The 23,891-nt window shown below is 43.0% G+C and overlaps 1 protein-coding gene across 2 annotated transcripts in view; it reads right to left on the reverse strand.

Annotated features, from left to right (window-relative positions):
• ANO9 (anoctamin 9) overlaps positions 1-23,891 on the reverse strand; it is a 215,514-nt gene that overhangs the window by 105,459 nt on the left and 86,164 nt on the right. For both annotated transcript variants that reach the window (XM_030201205.1, XM_030201206.1), the window contains exons 3-8: positions 17,237-17,350; positions 9,946-10,085; positions 9,569-9,627; positions 8,358-8,416; positions 2,167-2,252; positions 770-904 (exon numbers count right to left, since the gene is read on the reverse strand). In XM_030201205.1, the coding sequence (XP_030057065.1) occupies positions 770-904; positions 2,167-2,252; positions 8,358-8,416; positions 9,569-9,627; positions 9,946-10,085; positions 17,237-17,350 (593 nt within the window). The remainder of the gene's footprint in view (positions 1-769; positions 905-2,166; positions 2,253-8,357; positions 8,417-9,568; positions 9,628-9,945; positions 10,086-17,236; positions 17,351-23,891) is intronic.

Genomic DNA, 23,891 nt, shown 5'->3' on the forward strand with positions numbered 1-23,891 from the left:
AGTAATTTTATAACGGGACTTCTAGACTGTGAAGGCACGTAGACATATATGTTACACTTTTTTAAAAAAGGCAATGCATGCACATATTTGACTTTCTACAATTGTATCCCTGAAATATGCTGCAGAAAGTTATACCTGCTTTGAGAAAGGAGTAACTCGTTATGAACATTGGCAATTATTCAGTGACTTTCATATTGGCTCAATCACACACAAATTCCCATCAAATTCTTTGATCTTCTTTAATCACTTTTTCTATCAGTTGACCTCCTGCTACAGTCAGTGGCGTAGCCACAGGTGGGCCTGGGTGGGCCGGGGCCCATCCACTTAGGGCTCAGGCCCACCCAACAGCAGCATATATTTAATGCTAGCTAGTGGGGATCCCAAGCTCCGCCAGCTGAAGACCTCCCCCTGATGGTGCTGACAACACTGCTCTCCACTTCAGCAGTCTAAGCTTCGTAAGCTGCTGATACTGGCCTCATCGCATGGGGGGGGGGGGGGGGGGGTGGAGGAGAACACTTGGTGCCCACCCACTTCTTGACTAGGCCCACCCAAAATCTACTGTCTGGCTATAGTCACTCATTCATCTTTTCATCCATTTGCCTATTATTCTAATTGGACAGCAAATGCGATAATTCATCCATGCAACCATATGAACCCAATTTGATTTTCCATGCTTTGTCACGTCACATCACAATCAATACACTCTCATTTGCTAATCATACCGCCTACTACTTTTCCCATTAAAATAGTACATATTAGAGCTACTGACCTGATCTGACTTGAGTGAAAGTGAACTAGGCCATACAAAAAGACAATCGAACCCACGAGAGCAGCAGGGAGCAGCATAATAGTATACCAGCCTAGCCAGGCAAAATATAAGGCCACCTTCTCTCCAAAATAATTCCTACAAAGCAGAATGAGAAGGCAGGTAAATGCAGCATCCACAATATATTTAAATTCTACAGAAGATGATTTAGGGGTTCATTTTCAAAATGTCCAAAAAATGGCACAAAGTGGCAGATGGACCTTTTTTCACAAAAATGTCCAAATCACTATTTTCAAAACTAATTTTTAAGATGTTTTTCTATTCGGTTCATCTAAATCTCAAGGGGGCTTACAATTTGGACATTTTTCTGTGATAATAGAACATTATAAAAACATCCAGGGCATAAAAATAGAATGATTTTAGCTAGACCTGTTTCAATAATGACTAAGTGCCAAAAAGGTGCCCAAACTGACCAGATAACCACTGGAGGGATAAAGGCATGACCCCTCCCCTTAATCCCCCAGCGGACACTGACCTCCTCTCCCCCACCAAGAGGTGAAAGTGACAGTATGTACCAGGCTTTATGAAGGCTGCAGATGTAATGGCCATTCCTCTTAGAACAGCAAGCAGTGCAGATCCCTGGAGTAGCCTAGTGGTCAGTGAAGTGCACTGTAGAAAAGGGGACCCAGGCCCATATCCCACCCTAACTGGTACACTTGTGGTAGAAAGTGTGAGCCCTTCAAAAACTACATATAGGTGACACCTGCAAGCTTAAGAGCTATTGTAGTAGTGTACAATTAGGTGCAATACATTTTTTGCTATACCTAGAGGGCTCACCATACAATATAAGGGGGTAATGGTAAGATGTGTACCTTGGACCTTTTATGTGAAGTCCACTGCAGTGCCCCTAGGCTGCCCAACTGCTCTGCTTGGATGTCTGTGTGGCCAGTCTAGTAAGACTGCTGACCCCCAGATATCCCAATGGCTTGTTTTTGTGTGTTTTTCTCTTGGATGTTTCTTTGTTTGAAAATGGCACTTAAAGAAAGATGCACTGAGCACAAAAATGTTTTCAAACCAAAAAGATAGATATTTTTCTGGTTTGAAAATGATCATGTTTGGCATTGGATTTTTGGCTGTTTTTTTGCAAAACATCCAAAATCGGATTTGGACGTCATATTGAAAATGCCTCTATTAATCTGTTATTATGTTGAATTAGTGGTTCCATTACTTTGCAGGATTTCTCATCTTTGGCTCAGATCCTGAACCCAGTTCATTCTACATTAGTTACCTAACTGAAGGACTTAAGATGGAAAAAAGCGTCTTCTATATACCAGTAACTTCACATTCCATAAACTGAAACGGTCTTTCCTGTAGAACGTAGGGGTGGGTGGCTGGCTTACCTGATCTCTGCGATGGGTTGTGTGTAAAACACATCTCTCCATCGAGCCCATTCCTTCTTTAGATTTTTCCCCAGACCATCCTTCAGCTGTAAATATCAGGTACTTAGTCACCATATTGCATTCCAGTAACAAATTACTCAAGATCAGCTTGCCTACTGCCAACAAGTACAAGCCCTGAGGCGATCTCCAAGCAGATGCACTCACACAGGTAAAACATTAAAATTGCCTGTGTGGATGCATCCTTTAGAGCTATCTTGGGCAAATGTATCTTCAAAAATTATCCTTGAGTTCACATATACACCCTCCTCTTCCAGATTTATAAAAGCAGCATGCAACAACTCTTAATCCACAGCGCAGTGTGAACACCCTACCAGGTAGATAAAACAGCTGCTCCTGATCAGGTTATTGCAAGAACAAACTTCAAAGGCATCACCCTCTTAAATTTCTCCTCTCCGTATTGTTCACATCCACAGAATTACATAGTTGCACAGTCATGGTGCTACAGACACATCTCAATTAAGTAGAACCCCTCTCCTCAAGTCACTTCACTGGCTTCCGATCAGGTACCGCATACAGTTCAAGCTTCTCCTACTAACCTACAAAGGCACTCAATCTGCAGCCCCTCATTACCTCTCTACCCTTATCTCCCCTTACACTCCTACCCAAAACCTCCGCTCACAGGACAAATCCCTCCTCTCTGTACCCTTCTCCACCACCGCCAACTCCAGGCTCCGCCCTTTCTGCCTCGCCTCTTCCTATGCTTGGAATAAACTTCCTGAGCCCATACGCCAAGCCCCCTTCCCTCCCCATCTTCAAATCCTTGCTCAAAGCCCACCTCTTCAATGTTGCCTTCGGCACCTAACCATTTTACCTCTATTCAGGAAATTTAGACTGCCCCAATTTGATTGACTGCACATTTTGTCCATTAGATTGTAAGCTCCTTTGAGCAGGGACTGTCCTTCTTTGTAACTCTAGCAGCGCTTTAGAAGTGTTAAGTAGTAGTAGTAGTAGTAGAACCCGTTTCTAATTGATTTCAATATCATTGATCTCTTGCAGCTATTAAAAGGTAGCTAAACATAGTGCCCTGTAGGCAAGTAAAAAGTTATAAACAACTTATGGGGGTCGTCACTTGCGATACACTTTCTTGCCCGGCTAAGGCTAGGTCCTCCTTTACCGCCCAAAAGTGGAAGGTTAACTGAGTTGTCTAGAGGCCAGCTACCTGACAAAAATCCCAGTGTGAGTTTCGAATTTATGTCGCGGGCCTAGTAGGCAAATGACCTACTGACTGCCCCCCAAGGCGCCAACTTGCACCTATTACACACAAAATAGACTCATTCATCTGCAATTAGGCTTTGTTTGGTCCTTCTTCCTAGCATCCTGGACTGGTTACTGTTGTAGACAGGATGCTGGGCTTCCATGTCCAATAGGTGAATGTAATATTAAATTTCTTATTTTCCTATGAGCACGATTCATTCATGCCAGGTATGAAAATTGGGATGTTAAAATTGCTGGAAGGGAACTCTAAGCTATAGACTTCCTTTCCAGAAATATATTCCAATTTTTCTTACCTTGACATCCTAGGTCTACCAAGATACTTATTTGGTGTCAGTTATTCAGGCCAACCTGTGCCCCCTCTCCTTCAGAAGCAGAGATTGCCAAGTAATTCAATGTTTGATCTGAATCACATGTATTTTGCAGTTAATTTGCAGGCAATTTCCCTTTGAAATCTAGCTAGTATAAAGTACAGGTATTAAAAGCACCAGGTGACTTTATACCTGTTCTTTGTGCAAATAGTGGAGGGAAGTAAAATAGTACACGTACTTTTGAAAATGCCAAATATTCTGCTGTTTTATTTCTCTAGCCCAGTGGTTCTCAACCCAGTCCTCGGAACACACCCAGCCAGTCAGGTTTTCAGGATATCCACAATGAATATGCATGAAAGAGATATGCATAGCATTCAGGTAATGCATGCAAATTTATCTCATGCATATTCATTGTGGATATCCTGAAAAACTGACTGGCTGGGGGGGGTGTCTGAGACTGCGTTTAGAACTCTTGTTCTAGCTACTACTACTACTATTTAGCATTTCTATAGCGCTACAAGGCATACGCAGCGCCTAACCAAAATCAAAGAAACCCCTCTTTCTAATGTACTCTGAATCCCATGCATAATTTTTGTTTTGTAATTCCTAGTGGTTATTAGTTTTTCTTGATGTTAATTCTGTGAACTGGAAGGGGCCCGATATTCAGACCGCGGGAGGCAGCCCACATAAGTGCTGTGATCAGCGCTGAGCCTGGATATTCAATGTTAGGCCATTTCCAGTAGCTGGTATTGAATATCCTTTTTTTTTTTTGGCCGACTTAAACTTCATCAACTATTTTAATAGCGCAGCCTGGTTAAGTTTATAGTGGCCAAAGATAGGACTGCTATTTATACGGTCCGATTTGGCCACTAAACTTAGCCGGACAGCACTTGAATATTCATGACTATCACATGATATCCCCGGGATTCTATATGGCACCTTAATTTCTGTGCGGAAATTGAAGCGTATTCTATAACAAATTGGTTAACTAGATAATCAGTGCTGTTAACTGGATGTTAACAAGCAATTATCAGCACTAATTGGCATTAAGAGTTACGTGCACAACTCGCTAAATGTATTCTGTAACGTGGTGCACCTAAATTCTAAGTCACGTGGAGGGGCATAATTGAACGGGGCCGGCCATCTATTTGGGCGGCCATCTCTAAGGCCGGCCCCGTAAAGTGCCATACCTGACTGTATTATCGAAACAAGATGGCCAGCCATCTTTCGTTTTGATAATACGGTCGGGGCCAGCCAAATCTCAACATTTGGGACGGCGTTAGAGATCGCCGGCATTAGAGATGGCCGTCATTGTTTTTTGCTGATAATGGAAACCGAGGACGCCCATCTCAAACCCGGCCAAATCCAAGCCCTTTGGTTGTGGGAGGAGCCAGCATTTATAGTGCACTGGTCCCCTTCACATGCCAGGACACCAACCAGGTACCCTAGGGGGCACTGCAGTGGACTTCACAAATTGATCTCAGGTGCATAGCTCCCTTACCTTGGGTGCTGAGCCCCTCCAAAACCCACTCCCCACAACTGTACAACACTACCATAGCCCTTCAAGTGTAAAGGGGGGCACCTAGATGTGGGTACAGTGGGTTTCAGCTGGGTTTTGGAGGGCTCCCATTTACCACCACAAGTGTAACAGGTAGGGGGGGGGTGGGCCTGGGTCTGCCTGCCTGAAGTGCACTGCACCCAATAAAAACTGCTCCAGGGACCTGCATACTGCTGTCATGGAGCTGGGTATGACATTTGAGGCTGGCATAGAGGCTGGCACAAAAATGTGTAATTTTTTTTTTTTTGGGTGGGAGGGGGTTGGTGACCACTGGGGGATTAAGGGGAGGTGATCCCTGATGCCCTCCGGTGGTCATCTGGTCAGTTGGGGCACATTTTTGAGGCTTGGTCCTAAAAATAAATGGACCAAGTGAAGCCAGCCAAGTGTCCCGCCTTCCATACCCTGCCGACACGCCCCCTTTAACTTTGGCCGGCCCTGCAACGGAAAGCAGTTGAAGCCGGCCAACTATATTTGGTTGTGTGGAGAGGCGCTCGGTATATTCTATATACCGCGTGAAAATTTAAGCCTATTCTATAAAATTTAGGCATACTTTACAGAATGAGCCTAGGCATATATTTTCCACGTGGAATTTTCCGGCCCCATATATAGAATCTAGCCCTAAGCGCTAACATAAATATTCAGTGGAAATAACTGGCTATCTCCCGCTGAATATTTGCGGTTAGCTGGCTAAATGCTATTGAACCAGTTAGGAGCCATTCCTGGCCAGCTAAATAGCGCTGAATATCAGCCAGAAGCTATCTAACAGAGTACAAGTTTTTGTATTGTGTTGTACTATATTCTTGGTAGTTCTCAGAACAATTTTCAGATAGGCCAACTTACCCAGGTAAACCACTGTCTACTTGTGCAAACAGCTCTGAAAATTGATCTTCCAGAGGGTAATTTTATAACAGGACTTCTAGGCTGTGAAGGCACTGAGACATATATACTGCATCATTTTAAAAAGGCAACACACGTGCCTATGTGGTTTTCTACAATTGCATCCCAAAAGCTGCTGCAGAGAGTTACACCTGCTCTGAGAAAGGAGTAACTCTCTGTATGTATGCACGGGCAAAATTCGGTGTCTATGCATGTATGTGTATAAGTGCCTATTCTACCCCCCTCCCCCCACCCTCTGCCTATCCCCCTGGAATACATCCTGAACATATTGTATAAAAGTAGATGCCTTGTTTTCCTAGCTCCTACTTTCATGCACTTACATAATGGGGCAATTTTATCAGCACATTTCTGCTGTTAAAACAGTGATCTACGTGTGAAAATATATTTAAAATTTCCCATGATCTATGCAAATAAAAACATGCATATAGCCTGAGCAGAGCTGTTCCCAGGAACAGGGTTGGGAAGGAATTATCATTTACACAAATAGGGGCCTTTTTGCTAAGCTGCACTACAAAGTGGCTGGTGATGTGTTTAGCGTGTGGGTTTCCTTCGTGCTGTGGCCGAATTCAAATTTTTTTTTCATTAATGGCTACATGCTAATTTTCTAATTACTACTAATACTACTATTTAACATTTCTGAAGCGCTACTAGGGTTACACAGCGCTGTACAATTTAACATAGAAGGATAGTCACTGCTCAAAGAGCTTACAATCTAATGGACAAATGTACAGTCAGTCAAGTAGGGGCAGTCAAATTGGGGCAGTCTAGATTTCCTGAAAGGTATGAAGGTTAGGTGCTGAAGGCAATATTGAAGAGGTGGGCTTTGAGCAAGGATTTGAAGATGGGTAGGGAGGGGGCTTGGCGTAGGGGCTCAGGAAGTTAATTAGCATGTGGCCATTACCACAGGAGCCCTTACTGCTACCTAATTTGTAGACAGTAAGGGCTTCTGTGCTAACTCCATGCTAATCGCAGAAATGTACCCACGCTACCTAATTAGCGCAGGGCGCACCTACTCTCCACCCTCAGACACGCCTCCTGTGCCAAAAAATAAAAACTATTTTTTAGCATGGGATAAGCGCACACTGATAAGCACACTACCACAGGATGCCTCGCATGTCCTGCGGCAATACTTTTTGCTACACGGTAGGCACACGCTAGTGCCTACCGTGGCTTAGTAAAAGAGTTCCATACTTTGCAAAATACATGCATATGCAAGTAAAATACACCAGGAAATTGGTGCGAACTATGTGGCACATGCACTTTCCATGGGGTAATTTTCAAAGATAAAGTATGTGCAATACTTTCCTTTAGAAAACTGGTGTATCTTATGCACATACATGCTGCACAAGTTAGGTGATCTCTTAAAAAAATTACCCCTCCTAGGTCTATGGCCACTTACCTCTTTCGATGGAATTTCTATAACCTATTCATGTTTGTCTAACCCTAAACAATAGTGATATGAATGTGCCAGGTTGGAATAACCTTCAAGAACAGGCAGTGGTTAAACCCATACCTCAATGGGCATGAGGAGGCCAGATAATTTGGACAACAGCTTCTTTAATTCTGACAGCGGTGTCTATTATTGCAGAACTAGAGAGTAAGAAATGGAAGCCAGCATGGGTGTTGGAATAAGAGATGGTTTTGCAAGGACCAATCCTGAAATGGCCTGATAGTGCAGCCAGCATTCCAACCAGATGTGGAGACACTTATCACAGATACGGAGGGCAGTAGCAGGAAAAGAGTTGAGAAATCAGATGAAAGACATGAAGAACAAGCCAGCAGGTGTTGGCTTCAATACAAGAATTTATCAGAGATATGCTGGGATAAAATTTTCATTTCTTTTTAGTTTGTGCTAAGATGAAATACCACATGCCAACATGAAGCAGTACATGCTATCTCATGTTAGCACATGCTATACAGTACACATGAAAAAAAAAATGCACATCCCTAGAATTTATATGCCTATCTACATGAAGTGGTAAGAAACCACAGAGGAAGGACATCAGCTGGGAAGCCTGGATAGACAATTGCTACTCTAATTAGGGTTTGCAATTTCTTTTTGTCAAAATTTTGTCCATCTTCCAATTTACACCTCAAACAAATATAGAATCAAGCCCGGGCCACATCAAAGACTGATATTCAAGATTCCTTACATCATGCAGTGGAAATGCCGTCTCAAAAACCTTTTGTTTTATCAGGTCCTCCAGAATCTCTAAAAACAAAGGAACAAAATAATTAGTAACATGCAGAGGGCTGTAATCTTCTACCCTTTTTCCTCCCTTGTTATTAGGGTTACAGTAATGTCTAGTGATGCACCAGTCCACACCAGGAGGGGTGGGGAGAGGGAGGTATAAAAATAGGAATACAGTACAATATTATGTCCAATATTCTAAAAAAGCTGAGCTCCTAAATTTATGCTCCTAAATTAGGCTCCACAATGTGTGCCTTATTTTCATCTTAATTTAGGAGCCAAAGGGGCTCATTTTCAAAACAAATAAATATCCAAAAAAACATAATAAAGTGGCAGAAGGACGTTTTTCTCTCAGTAACGTCCAAGTTGCAATTTTTGATACCTCGATTTTAGACGCTTTGCTTCATCCTAATTTCAAGGGGTCGTGTTGAGGGCATGTTTTGGACAGGACATGGGCGGCACCAAAAGATAGATATTTTTCTGCAATCTCTCTATATAATAATTGGTCAATCTGCGTCCCTGAATGACTGGCTAGCTGGGTTCGTAACCGCATGCAAATGAGCTACTACGTAATCGGCTCGCCTCCAGCATCCCTTCCCTCTGAGTGTCCCGCCCTCGCAGAAAGAGGAAATTAAGTCAGAGGAGGGTGGGACACTGAGAAGGAAGGAAAGGGAGAGCTGGAGACAAGACAAGTTGAGCCTGCCGTTTTCACCGACGTCGCTGCAACTTCAGGTAAAACTTTTAAAGGAAGGGCAGCAGGAAGGAAAGGGGGGCTGTTGTGGGAGAAGAGGGCAGGCAGGTGAGGGCTGGGGTTGAACTGGGGTGCTTAAAAGGGGGGGCTGGTGGGGGCTGGGGCAGAGGAGAATCACTGGACAGAGATGGGATGGGAGAATCGCTGGACATGGAGGGGAGAGAGGAAAAATCGCTTAGACGATAGCCTTCCTAGGCCCCGTTTCATTTTTGGAGAAACGGGCTTTTTTTGCTTGTAATGGAATAAAATGAAAACAACTAGGGCCAAATTAAGACTTTTTGGTTAGACCCGTTTCAATCATGAATAAGTGACCAAATGACCAAATAACCACTGGAGCACATTCCCGTGTTGAAACCTCCTCCTAAGATTGTACCCTCTTTTCCTCATTGCTGATGAAAAAAAGGTTTCCTTAGCTACATTACCTGGCTTATTATCAGAGTTTATTTCAATTTTGTTCAGAATAAAATGGACAATTCGTATTCTGAAAGAGAATGAGAGAGAGAGAGAGAGAGCGAGCATGAAGTGAGCATATTAGCTCTCAAAAATATGGCAGATTGATTTGGCCATCAACCAAGATTTTTGCACAAACCATTTCTAAACAGGCAAACAAGTGATCAGAAACAACAAAGTAGTACCCAGGAATTACAGTTAGTTTTCAATAAAACACACACACACACGACTGACAAAATGGGTCTGCTTTCAAGAGAGCCATCTGTCTTTTCTGTGCTTTTGCATCACAAATCTTCAGATGGTCCCAAAACAGAAATACTACAATCACACAGCAGAGGACAGTCCCCACCTGGTTGTCACAGACACTTGGTCTAGTTCGTTGCGATGTTCAACACCTTTGTCCGGATTCCTCAGGAGCCGCACATACTTTTGGAAAATATCAGGCGGAGCACTGATCCCGTAAAATGCCTTTTTCTTATCTTGAATTTTCTGTTGCAAGGATAAAGAAAGGGAGATTTGAGAAGTCTGTCAGAGAGCCCCCTGCACTACTGGGTTTCTTTATTTTTGGGCCTTCTTCTATTCATTGCTATGCTGCCTCATGGTGGATCATGATTCATAACTATCTACATCTCAGGATTATGGTGATTAGCGCATCATGCTCCGCAAGTAGTTTATGATGGCATTAGGACACTTCTGGGCTGTGAAGAAGTAAATTACAAATTTGCTCCTCCTTTGACTAATGTAACTGATGACTTTTACATTGTGATAACTAAAACATGACACCACATTTTATCATTAAAATGTAACTTTTGGATAAATTGGTGACTTTTTGTTGAAACCCAAACTTGGCAGCACAATCCAAGACGAGGATAAGTCAGTTTAAAATGAGATTGTAAATTTTCAACAAGTCCTCTTTAATCTGAAAGGGTAGGGAGGCAATAGAAAGGAGGTTAATATTCAGCTCTGTGGTCAATATATAATTTGTAGTATCTAACTTAGGGCTTCCTTTACAAAGCCGTGCTAGCGATTCCCATGCGGCAAATGAGAGGAAGCCCATAGGAATTGGATGGACTTCCTCTCTTTTGCCATACCAGGAATTGGTAGCATGGCTTTGTAAAAGAAGCCCTAAGATATTTTCAAATCATAGTATATTTTGGCAACACTGCTGAATATCTACCTAAATTAGACGAGTCACCAAGATATGAGTAGTTCTATAACTTAAACGCTAAACTTACGTATGTGTAGCATGCACAAATGTTTAGAATACTAGCATATATGCACATCTGTGCCACACTTAGGTGGCTCGTGTAAGTGTGAGCAACTAAATACTAGGTGCGTATATACCAGATTTTGCTAGTATTCTAAATGGAACTTAGGGGGGAAGTTATCTCAACGTGGGCTTCTGTTAACTCCAGTTACTACTAACTAGGTCTAATTGAATAAAATGAGACCTGTGCTAAAATAGCAAAATAGCACATCTTAACGGTAGCCCACATTGATAACTTCCTCCCTTTCAGTCTCTGGCAACCAGAGCTGATATTGTGATGTCATAATGCCTCATTCCACCAATGCCTAAGAGCAAACCTACATAAGAACATGCCATACTGGGACAGACCAAAGGTCCATCAAGCCCAGCATTCTATTTCCAACAGTGGCCAATCCAGGTCACAATTACCTGGCAAGACCCCAAAAGAGTTAAAGAGATTTTACGCTGCTTATCCTAGAAATAAGCAGTAAGTGGGAGCCCCACAGCTATGACCACTCTGACTTATGCACCTTCATACTTGTATAATTGAATCCATTTTCCATTTGCCAATAGACATTTATTATGTAGTAAATTAATATTACATTTCCCAGATTGTAAGGGGATGAAATCCAATAAATGTTTCATTTCTTCTTTTGTGTATCAGGCTACAAAAGCCTGGAATATACTGCCAGTTAATCTAAGACTTTCTTCTAATTATAGGCTCAATTTCCATATACTTGGATCACTTTTATTACATATAGCAGTGATCTCAATTTCTAGAGACAGTTTTTTGTTAAATTAAGGGAGAAGTTATCAACCCAGTCTACCATTGATGGGTTATTTTACTGTTAACTCCACTTATTAGTAACTAGGTCTCATTGAATAAAATGGGACCTGTGCTAAAATAGCATGAGTTAATGGTAAAATAACACATCTTAATGGTAGCCCATGATAACTTCCCCTTTAGTGTGAAAATGCATATCTCTAGAATTTATATGCTTATCTACACAAACAAGGAGGTTTAATGACAGGAGATGACATGAGCCTATCTGGCCCATTATCTAGGCTGAAGCCAGTGGGCAGAGCTTGCCGCCATATTAGTCAGAACAAAACAACTGCAATCAGTATTGAAAACAACAGCAAACTTGTGAGGTTTATATTGTTTTATTAAAACCTCCTAGGTTTTGCATTCTCTCTGTTAGGAGGGGATCGGGGGGGGGGGGGGGGGGAATATAAGGGGAGTTGGGGGGAGTTTTTGAGGGGTCTGTGAAGGAAGGGAGGGTTATATTCAAAATGTATTTGTCAGTGCTCCAGAGCTTGCTTTGTTATTTGCAGTGCTGTATTGTGAATATCAGTGCTGTGCTATATGCCTTTATTTTTGCTTATGATCATAATAAAGATATTTCTATGAAAAAACAACAGTAAACACTTATGTGTGGTGCATCTGGGCTTGAGGGATACAGCTGTGAGAGCTCTGGGATTAGAGGGAACTGCGGGGGGGTAAAGGGTTAGTGGGAACTGCGTTAAGCAAGGGCTCTGGGGTTAGAGGGGAACTGTGGGCAGTGAGAGCTCTGGGTTTAGAAAGAACTGGGTGGGGTAAGGGCTCTAGGGTTAGTGGGAACTGCGGGGGGGGGGGGGGGAGTAAGGGCTCTGGGGTTAGAGGGAACTATGGGCGGTGAGATAGCTACGGGTGGGCCTGGGTAGGCACAGGCCCACTCAATCTTGGTTCAGGCCCACCGAGATGCAGCGCCACACTGCTCTCTTCCCCCCTCTCCTCCACAGTGTTCCGGCATCCGCACTCCGGTCTCTGAACCCCTTCCCTCCCCAGTGTTGGTATAGGTGCTCGGCACCTGCAGCAATTCATTCTCACTGCTTGACCTGGCCCCACAGGCTTCCATCTGCCTTGTTCCACCAGACAGGAAACATGCAATGACATCAGCGAGGCCGGGAAATGGCAGATGGAAGCCTGTGGGGCTGGTGCAAGCAGCGAGAATGAATCACTACAGGCGCCGAGGACACCTGTACCGACATAGCGGAGGGACGGAGTTCAGAGTCAGGAGCACAGATGCTGGGACGCCACAGAGGAGAGGGAGAAGATGTGGGGTAGGTGAAAAAAATCCCTTCTTATGTTCTTAAAAAAATATCTCCAGGAAGATATTTGTGGTGTGTGGTTGGGAGGGGAGGGGAGGGAGCACGTGTGTGTGGAAGGGCCCATCTAATTTACCTCTGGAGTTAGAGGGAACTGTGGGCGGTGACATCTCTGGGGTTTGAGGAACTGTGGGTGGTAACAGCTCCATGGTTAGAGGGAACTGTGCGTGGTAAGAGCTCTGGGGTTAGAGGGAACTGCAGTGGTAAGGGCTCCGGCGTTAGAGGGAACTGTGGGTGGTGAGAGCCTACTTTTCTTTATAGAATAAGCTTGTGATAGACTCCCCTTTATAGAATTGCATGGGGGCCTTTTACTAAGCTGTGACAAAAAGTGGCCTTAGTGTACCCTTGTATGGGTTTTCCCCATGCGCTAAGGCAGTAAAATGGCCAATTCTCCATTTTTTGACTTAATGACCATGAGATAATGTTTCCTTTAGCATGCGGCCATTACAAAAATTACTGCCTGTGCACCCATTTTATAGGTGGTAAGGGCTCATATACTGTAACCCTGTGCTAATCAGTTAGTGCAGGAACGCCCACTTTCCACCTCCCAGACACACCCCCTTCAAGAAAAATTTTAAAATATGTTTTAGCACATGGTCAGTGTAGGCAGATTTGAAAATTACCACAGGACACCTCAGAGTGTCCCATGGTACACCATTTTAAGCTGTGGTGATCACTCGGTGGTGGTTCCAGTGCTTAGCAACTGAAGATTGACACTTATATACAAACTAGTAAAAAAGGCCCGTTTCTGGCTGAAATGAAATGGGCGCTAGGAAGGTTTTGCGCGGAGTGTGTATGTTTGAGTGAGTGTCTGTGAGAGTGACTATGTGAGAGTGAGAATGTGCAAGTGTGTGTGTGTGACAGAGAGTGGGTGTGAGTGTGTCTGTGACAGAGCGTGTGTGTATGTGAGAATGAGTGTGTGCGAGTGCTTATGTGAGACAGTGAGTGTCCTTCCCTGTCCCCCCTGTCAGGTGTCAGGACTGGGGGGATTGTGGACAGTCATGAAGGCAGCCCCTACCAAAATAATAAAAGCAAGACCATTTGTATAATAATCACTGCATTCCAGAGAACAAAATGGAGCAAGTTCCCACATGCTATCTTTTGCTTTCTGTATTCAGTAGCTGACAGGCTTGCTAGACTTACCTAAGTGGCTGCAGCTGCAATACACTGAAAAGAAAGCAAGGAAACCTATGTAGAAACGGCCGTCCCCTTGGCCTCTGACGCTCCTCCCTTCTTCTATTTGACTTCCCTCTGATAGGTTCGTCATTCGGTGTGATGCTCCTCCCTTTTCCTTTTTCAGTTCCCTTTGATAGGTCAGAGCGGTGCAGCTGTGACACTCCTCCCTTCTCTGATAGGTCAGGGCGGGGCAGAGATGTAGTGTGCTTAAAAATGGTTACAGAGCTTCGAACATACGAACTGTTGAAGCCTCAGAGTGTGCTTTAGAACGTTGAGGGTGCTTTTTATGTGCAGATGGGGCGTGGCCTACGGCCCAGATGGGCGTGGCTGAGCCTGAGGGTGAGTAGTTCGAATAGCCTAGCCTACCAGGAGGACAGGAGTTCAGGACAGATGGAGTGAGCTTCAGAACGTCTGAGGGGGGATTTTATTTATATAGATGTTAAGCAGCTAAGTGGTGCCACTGCAGTAAAAAAGGCTTACCGGAAAACATGTTACAGTGTTTTACAGTAATCTGCCTGTCAGCGTGCGCTAATCACACTTTTTTTTTTCAGGAGGGGTCATGTCATGGGTGGAGAATGCGCATGGAAGCATTATCCAGTTAGCACATTCACATTAGTGGATGATATCTGAATAACTCAGTGTTAATGCAGGAGCATTTAGTGTCTCCTAAACAGGAGGTGGTAAGTGTTCCTGCATTAATTCTTTGCAGGTCCCACACACTAATGGAAAAATTAGTGCAGGACCTCCAAAAAAAAAAAAAAAAAAAAATCCTTAAAATACGTAAGAATATAAGTATTGCCATACTGGAACAGACCAAAGGTCCATCAAGACCAGCATCCTGTTGCCAACAGTGGCCAATCCACTTCACAAGTACCTAGCAAGATCCCAAAAAAGTACAACACATTTTATGCTGCTTATCCTAGAAATAAGCAGTGGATTTTCCCCAAGTCGTTTTAATAATGGTTTATGGACTTTTCTTTTAGGAAGATAGCCAAACCTGTTTTTAAACCCTGCTAAGGAAACTGCTTTTACTACATTCTCAGGCAACGAATTCCAGAGTTTAATTACACGTCGAATGAAGAAATATTTTCTCCAATTCGTTTTAAATTTACTACTTTGTAGCTTCATTGCATGCCCCCTAGTTCTAGTACTTTTGGAAATAGTAAACAAGCAAATCACGCCTACCTGTTCCATTCTACTAATTAATATATAGACCTCTATCACATCTCCTCTCAGTCATCTCTTCTCCTAGCTGAAGAGGATGGCGGGAGGTGGAGCTGAGGAGAAAGAGAGGAAGGAAGAGAGAGAGGGAGTGGGGCCGGGGCTGCCTAAAGTTATGATCAGCGATCAGCTGTTAATGCAGGGGGGAGCAGGGAGCAGCGGCGACCTCGGGCGGGGGGGGGAGGGGGCGGCAAGGTCTTCCATAAAGGACGTGTTTGTTTTTTTGTTTTTCTGACGTTTGTGGCATGCGCAGAGCAGCCAGCATAACGCTTGAATGCTCTGCACATGCTTTACATGCCGATTATCGACGGTTTTAACGAAGGGTTAGAGAATGCAAGTGAGCTGCAACGAGCAGCTCATTTGCATTCCCTTTCCTTCGTGCATAGCCGTTCCGTTCTGATTCATTATGGAATTCGCTATGGAATGGCTCTAACGAGGACTTTGATGCATCCCCCCCTCAGTGATTTAAAGGTAACGACTACTACAGGCTGAGCTTGACCTGAATACCCAAATATTCACTGCTGAGCCTAATCTTCGAACAGCCAATATTGAGTTCCACACCCAGTACCATTTCCAGGACTGCTCTTTGTGTGGTTCAACATTCCCAGTTACTTTACGGTTTATGCTTTATTAAAAATTTGCTATACCGCTATAGCTAACAGGTCACAGCGGTTTACAAAGTACATAAAAATATAGAAGGTGGAAGATGGAAAAGAACTCCCAGATTGCTGAGCACTAACTAGATAGTATTGCGGTCATCTGCCCAGATATTTACTATCCAGGTAAGTGCAGCTGAATTAGAGAATGACATGGGGAGTTTGTCCCCATCCCTGCCCCGTCCCCGTGGGTTCTGTCTCCATCCCTGCAAGTTCTGTCCCGGTCTCCTCCCCGTCCCTGCTCCATCCCCATGGGCTCTGTCCTCATCTGCAGAAGCCTTGAACAATTATGATTTTATATTTAAATCTTTTTATTACAGTATAAAAGGAACAATATGCTGTGCAACTGTTGTATATAAATTACAAATAGAAAACAATAATAACAATGAGCAGCTATAATAACCCTCCTCACCACCACCCTCTACCCTTCCCCAACCCCAGCAATAGCTGATTTCTACTACCCCAAGGAATCCTAATCCACCCTGTTAAAATGTCCAGGGGTACAAAATACAACCTGTTCTGTATGCCCTATGAAGCACTATCTAACTCTCCTGTCTTCCACAATCCTTCCTTCAATAGAAGATGTCTTCTTAGATGATGTGCTGGTAGCAGAATGTACAGCATCCCCCATGCAAAGTTTGCTAGTTGTGGCCAGCATGTTTGCTTGTTTTTCCAAAACATCAAAACATCGTTGTCTGTATCACTCAAACATAAATAACAGTTCAGTTTATTAACAGGCTTCAAAGTAGAAAATGACATAGGGATAAAGCTTGTCCCCATCCTTGTGGGCTCTGTCCCCATCCCCACCCTGTCCCCGTGGGCTCTGTCCCCGTCGTTACTGCGGGTCCCCGTCCCATGTCATTCTCTAAGTTGAATTTCTGGGTTTGCCCTGGTTACTGCAATTTTACTTGGCAGAAGCCTGTCCTGCTCAGTTAAGTACTTTAAATATCTACACCTTATATTATAAGCCCTCAGGAGAGATAGAAATACCTACTGCACCTGAATGTAACCCACCTTGAACTACTACTGAAACAGCATGAGCTAAATTCAAGTCCCTTTAACCCATTTCAATGGGAGCTTTTGCAACACATTACAGACACTTGATTATGGGACTGCAGCCTGCCTGTGCCAAACCAGGCATTAACCTCCAAGCTTCACACCACTAGAGATGTCTGGTTGCAGGCACGTCTCACCTTTATCTTAAACCTTTTCATTTCCAGCTGTGCGAGGAACATTGCCCGCTTGTTGTCCAATTTGATGTTGTTCATTTCAAGATCACAAACCAAGACAAAATCCCATTTCATAGACTGTTCAAATGACAAAAAGAAGGAAAGAGAATACTGTGAGAGCTCAAGATCAGTGAATGTTTCTGACTGCATGAAAGAAGATCTCAGCTTAAGCAATCCATTCAAGGTCCTGTCAAAATGTCTCTATATCACTCACTCCTTCACAATGCCAGAAAGCAATTTAAAGTATTTTTTCTTTTTTGTTACATTAGTACCCCGTGCTTTCCCACTCATGGCAGGCTCAATGCGGCTTACATGGGGCAATGGAGGGTTACGTGACTTGCCCCAGAGTCACAAGGAGCTGCCTGTGCCTGAAGTGGGAATTGAAATCAGTTCCTCAGTTCCCCAAGACCAAAGTCCACCACCCTAACCACTAGGCCACTCCTCGGGTTACCTCCATCTTATCTGAGTGATTTAGTGGAGTTACATGTTCACTGAACTGTTTGTTGTACTCATCCAAAGCTCCTAAATTACAACTACCATCCGCAAGAAGACATTTTGAATGTAAAGGCCTTTTTACGCACATTGAGGAAAATTCTATAAAAGGGTGTGTATTTGAGGTCTGTTCTATAAAAAAAAGTAGTCGCCTACTTTCCATGCTTGAATACTAGCCTACCAGGTAAAAAACATATGTAGAATTTAGGCGTAACCACTTATAACCACTGTTCCCTCTAAGCTGAGTGGGAGCCCTCCAACTGCATTGCTGCCAGTAGGGGGTGGTGCTTCAATATTTTGTTTTCAATTGCTAGGGACAGGCAGGTTCATTGGAGTCTCTCACTATTGAAAATGTGATAGTGAAACAGCACCTCCCATGGGCAAGACTGTAGGTGGAGAACACCCACTCAGCTTAGAGGGAATAGTGCTTACAACAGCTATAGAGCTGGTGTAAATGTTTGTGCCTAGATTGTAAGAAATGAGCATAAATTATAGTTAACTATGTGCTCCACCCATCCTCCACCCAAGATTCCACCCAGTGAATTCTACTTTTAAACTATGGGCCATTGCATTTAGGGGCCATTGTATAGAATAGCGCACAACTGGAGCACTGGCATTTTTGTACACATATTCATATATATGCTGATATTCTTGGCATTTACCTGTTCTCTTGTGCCTTCTTTGTAGAATTATCTGAAAAAGGGCTTTTATTAAATTACCACATAAAACAGTAGAGGAAAAAAAAGAGGAGGATCCTCTCGCAGATGGTGTCTGAGGAACTTTTATTCCAAAAATCTTCAGGAACATTAAAAGAGACCCGACATGACTCGTGTTTCGGCCCTTCTGGCCTGCATCAGGGGTGTAGGAGTTGGTATTGTCATATGTATTCCCAGAAGAATCGTCAAACAAAGGTCTCCAGTCAATAAAACTAGTAATACATATGACAATACCAATTCCTAGACCGCTGAAGATTTTTGGAATAAAAGTTCCTTGGATATCATCTGCAAGAGGCTTCTCTTCTTTTTTTCCTCTACTGTTTTATATGTGGTATACTCTATTCGTGGAGGTTTTTCCTGTTTTATAAAATTACCCCAGGGTTTGAGTACAAGAACATGTGGAAAGAGAAAAGGAGGCAGGTGTACCCAGATGCATAGCCAGAACTGGAGGTGGGAGGGGTCCAGAGCCCAAGGTGGGGGGGGGGCACATTTTGGTCCGCCACCCCCCCCCCCCTCCACTGCCTCACAGCCCTGCCGCTCCCTACCCACTGCCACTGCTGTATATATCTTGGCTGGCGGGGGTCCCCAACCCCCGCCAGCTAAAGCCTTCATCCAGCACTGGTCTCCGGTGCTGCTACACTGCTCTCTCTTCTCCTCACGTCTGGCACGATTTTAGTGAAATGGCATAGGGGGCAATTCTATAACTGGCCACCACAAGTTAGGTGTCTAGATACAGCGCACTAAGGGGTTCTTTTATTAAGGTGTGCTAATGATTAATACGTGCTAAATGATAAGACACCCATTATATTCCTATGGGTGTCTTAATCATTTAGCATGTGCTAAATTTGATAGCACATCATAGTAAAAGGATCCCTAAGCATTCATTTTTTAAAGGCATTTGGGTGTCCAAATTCTGTTGCCAACTAATACTTATGAGTGTAACTACAACAATGATGCACATTAAGTGCTAGTATTCGATAGTTTATGCATGCTAACATTTGGAAAGTTCCTCTTTTGCAGACTCCTCATTTGCTGTTTGGAGCTCTCCCAAAGCCTAAACCTCTAATGAAGGGCTTTCTGTCCTTCTATTAATGGTACATTTTGCTCATCTTAAAAATGATTTGGCTCCAATGGTTTTTTTCCAGCAGCACCTACAAAACTTATGCACAAAACTTATGGTGATTCTTTCTTTGGAAAGACGTCTTCCTCAACTGGAGTGCTGTTTCAAGCCACCTGGGAACCTTTCTGGAATACCTTTATTCCTAAGGCGCAGGCCCCCTTTTACCGCAGCTTAGTAAAAGGACCCCTAAATCACTGATTTATGGAATTCCTGATCAATATTGTTTGGCTGTTTGGGGCATAGAGGGGAAGGGGAGGGTGGTATTATTGGACTATAGCTTGAGTTTGTTAACAAAAACAGCAATTATATTGTTATGACTTCTTTCTGATCTGTCATATTTTATTTAGATTGCATTGTATATTTGCTTTCTTTTTCAAAGCTCAATAAAAATCGCTTTAAACATAATTTATGCATGGAATTAGCACCTAGCTTTAAGTGCCAGGTTAGAAAATGAGTGGGATAGCGATAGTGTATATTTGTAAGGGGGCATTCACATGGATGGACTATAGTATTGTAAGCTGTCTGTGTGCCTGCTACATTTAGGAGTTCTCTTTTATATCAGCTCTATGGCAGGTGTAAATAGGTCACTGAGGTTGCCCACATGTCTATACAAAATAGTCTCTCACCTGCGTTACTGAGGTGTGTAAACCTGTTATCAGCTGTCTACATTTAGGTGCATAGAACTGGCATAAATGAGGGCATCGAAATATAGCAGGCACAATGGCATCTTACAATATTCTGTACCTTGGCTGCTTAAATGATAGCCCTGCCTATGGCCTAACCATATGAACGCCCCCTTAGAAATACACATTATTCAGGTATGTATCTATAGAATACCAACTAGGTGTCCTACTGTCATTTTCACAGGGAAGTGTACACTTAGGTGTGAAAATGTCAGTATTTTATATATTGAGGTACATAATTGGCATGTAAATGTTATAGAACTGCCCTTTATGTGTCTTTATAAAATAAGCTAAAAATAGGTGCCTGTTTGCCCTCCAAACCTAGGTGATCTTTATAAAATTACTCTTCTAAAGTCTATTTGAAATCATACTGTTCACGTCTTAGCCCCAGTTAACTGGAATGAACTGCCTAAAGCAATATGTCTGGCACCATCGTCTGTCTCTTTCAGACATAGGCTTAAGACATGCCTCTTCCCAAAGTATCATTGCTTATACTTTTTGACTCATACGCCCGTCGAATTTATTATTGATCAATTTTTATTTATACAACATTTTTATTAATGACACTTCAATAAAATACACTCTATTGTCCATTTATATACAGCCTCACAGATATAAATGCTCACAGAGAAAGTTTTTGTTAACCTATTACAGAGTGCCAACCACTTTTCACATTTTATCCCCATCCCCCTCTTTGATATAAGGGATGCCCCCATGTCATTTACGCATTGCTTTAGTAGTGACTGTACATGGAATTCTCATACACATTATGGATCTTAACCTCAGGTAAATATTTGAAATTTCGTGCAATCAATACAAGAAGCTCCATACAATCATCAATTGTGTAGCTACTATCCTCATCTGCTCGCTGTTACATGGACAGTATGTAAACCATATTCCCTAATAACTATTAAACTGTGTCCTATATAGTCTTTAGACCTTTATATAGTAAAACTATTGCGAACTTATGACTAAGCGAACAGGTATTCTAATAGCCAGTTTTTCATCAGTCTATGCACTGTATTGTATCTACCTGTATTCCAGCAGATTACACGCAATTTATGAGTATACATCAACCTTTGGTCTTATTAAGTGTGCCAAACAAAGATTGTCGGCCGTATTGAACATGGTACACAACCCGCATCTTAGTGTTTTCACCTTCCAATTAAACCAACGCTCAAAGGAACTTTTTATAACAAATTAGCAAGTGAACACTCCTTCCCTCCCCCTCCCTATCCCTTTATCTCCCCCACTACCCTCTCCCACCTTGATTCCCATCGAATGTGTGCTTATAAAAATAAGGTCATAAATGTGTATCTTTGACTGCTTCTCAGTTATAACGTGTTAAGTACAAGACTCCGTCCTCTTTGAGTTAATGTGTCTAACACTGTCCCCCAAAGCTTTAGAAAACGCGCCTTACGGCTGCATGAACCTTTAGCCTCCCTTGCTTCCCATGTCATCAGTTGGTGTGTCTGGTTTTGCCAATGCCAATAGTCAGGAGGTTTATCTGAAGTCCAAGATTGTAATATGCATTATCTTGCCACCAGACACAACTTACGACATAGAAGTGTCTCATCTGCTGTTAAGCCCCGAAATGCACTTGGGCAGTCCAATATCAATTGCAGGGGAGTACCCACTATTCTACGTGATATCAGTCAAGTCATAAAATTTACTACCTTCCGCCAGTAGCTCTGAATCATTAAACATTCCCAAAATGCATAGTAAAAAGTGTTCTCCACAAGATTACATTTCAAGCATTTTGGTGTAAGGATTCCTCCCATTCGAGACAATTGGGCTTGTGTGATATAAGCTCTGTGTAACACCCTGAATGCACATTCCCTGTAATTGGCTCCACTGATTAGTCGGGGAATACTTTTAATGTAGGCTTCAACATCCCAGTTAGATAAATCCGCTCCCGTATCTGCCTCCCTCCGCCGACGGAGCTGAATCAACCCCACTCGCGGCGTCAGGGTCCACAACGTCCTCTGAAGCTGTGAGATTGATGGGGCTTCATCGGAGATATCATCAAAAAATTTCCGAATTTTCTCAACTAAATGAAGTTTTAGCGCCTCCCCATCCAAGGATTGAATATAATGTTTCATCTGACCATAGCTAAAAATGTGCCTCCAGTCTCCCTCTAGTGTGAGTTGTTCTAGAGGTTTTAATCTCCCTTCTTCATCTAAGATTGTTTTCAAACATACAAGGCCTTTTTCCTCCCATTGTATAAAGACCGGATTTTCCAACCCTGGTGGGAACATCGGATTTCCCCTTATAGACAACAGTTCTGATACACTCGGGTTACCCCCCAGCTTCTTTGCCAAACCTCTCCAAGCTGCTTGTAAAGGCAATAAAAGTATACAATGTTTCAACCTCTGTGGCAGTGAAATGTTTTCTATACGCAGTAGGGTGATTAAGTCATAGGGGCTAAAATAAGCTTTCTCCAACTCCAGAGGTGTATGTGTGTGTGAAGAGAAAACCCAATCTCTCACCACCCGCATTAAACTAGCAAGGTTGTAATATTGCAAATTAGGGAGACCCAATCCTCCTTGTTGCCAGGCCCCCAGCAAAAAGTGCATCTTGAGCTTAGCTTTCTTTCTTGCCCAACAGAACCGCCCCACTAATTGATAGAATTGTTTAATGTCTTTTTGAAGTAAGTTCAACGGCAAAACCTGCAGGACATATAACCACCTGGGTAGAATTACCATTCGAATAAGGCTAACCCGACCTATCAACGGCAAAGGTAAGGCCCTCCAGGTTTCCAGCTGTTGCGCAGTGTGATTAAGCAACCGAGTGACATTCAACTTGTATATGTCCTCCATCTGAGCCGTCAGAAGGACTCCCAAATACCGAAACGAGCCCTCTGCCCATCTCAAAGGAAAATCTTCTTTCCAAAGAAATCGGGTAGTCAAAGGAATAGCCAAAGCCTCCGACTTTTCTAGATTAAGCTTAAAACCGGAGTAATCTCCAAATTCTGCAAAAACTTCTAAGAGATCCGCAAGGGACTTACGAGGACTAGTAAGAGTCATTAATAAATCATCGGTGAATGCCGCGATTTTAAACTCCGCCTGTCCAATCGATATTCCTCTAATAGTCCTACTCAAAATTACATCCCGGATTAAAGGATCTAGATAAAGAGCAAAGAGTAACGGTGACAGTGGGCATCCTTGTCTGGTTCCTCGACTAATCTCAAAATTCTCTGATCACGTTCCATTTACCAAGACCCGTACTCAAGGAGAGGTATACAAGGCTTGAATTGCTTGCACAAACCAACCAGTAAATCCGTATTTAGTGAGGACAGAAAATAAAAAGGGCCATTCTACACGATCGAACGCCTTTTCAGCATCGAAGCTGATCAATAATTCGTGTTCAGCAGAATTCCTTAACGTTTCCAATGCCATCAAGATACTACGCAAATTTTTAGTAACCGAATGGCCGTGAACAAAGCCCACCTGTGCTTCATGAACAAGGTTTGGTAATACCCTTCCTAACCTGTTAGCCAATATTTTTGCAATCAATTTTACCTCGAAGTTTAACAGGGATATAGGTCGGTAGGAAGATAACAACATTCCATCTCTGTTCGGTTTAGGTAATACCACTATCTGGGCTAA

Source organism: Microcaecilia unicolor, chromosome 4 (assembly GCF_901765095.1).
Source record: "Microcaecilia unicolor chromosome 4, aMicUni1.1, whole genome shotgun sequence".
Taxonomy (NCBI): Eukaryota; Metazoa; Chordata; class Amphibia; order Gymnophiona; family Siphonopidae; genus Microcaecilia; species Microcaecilia unicolor.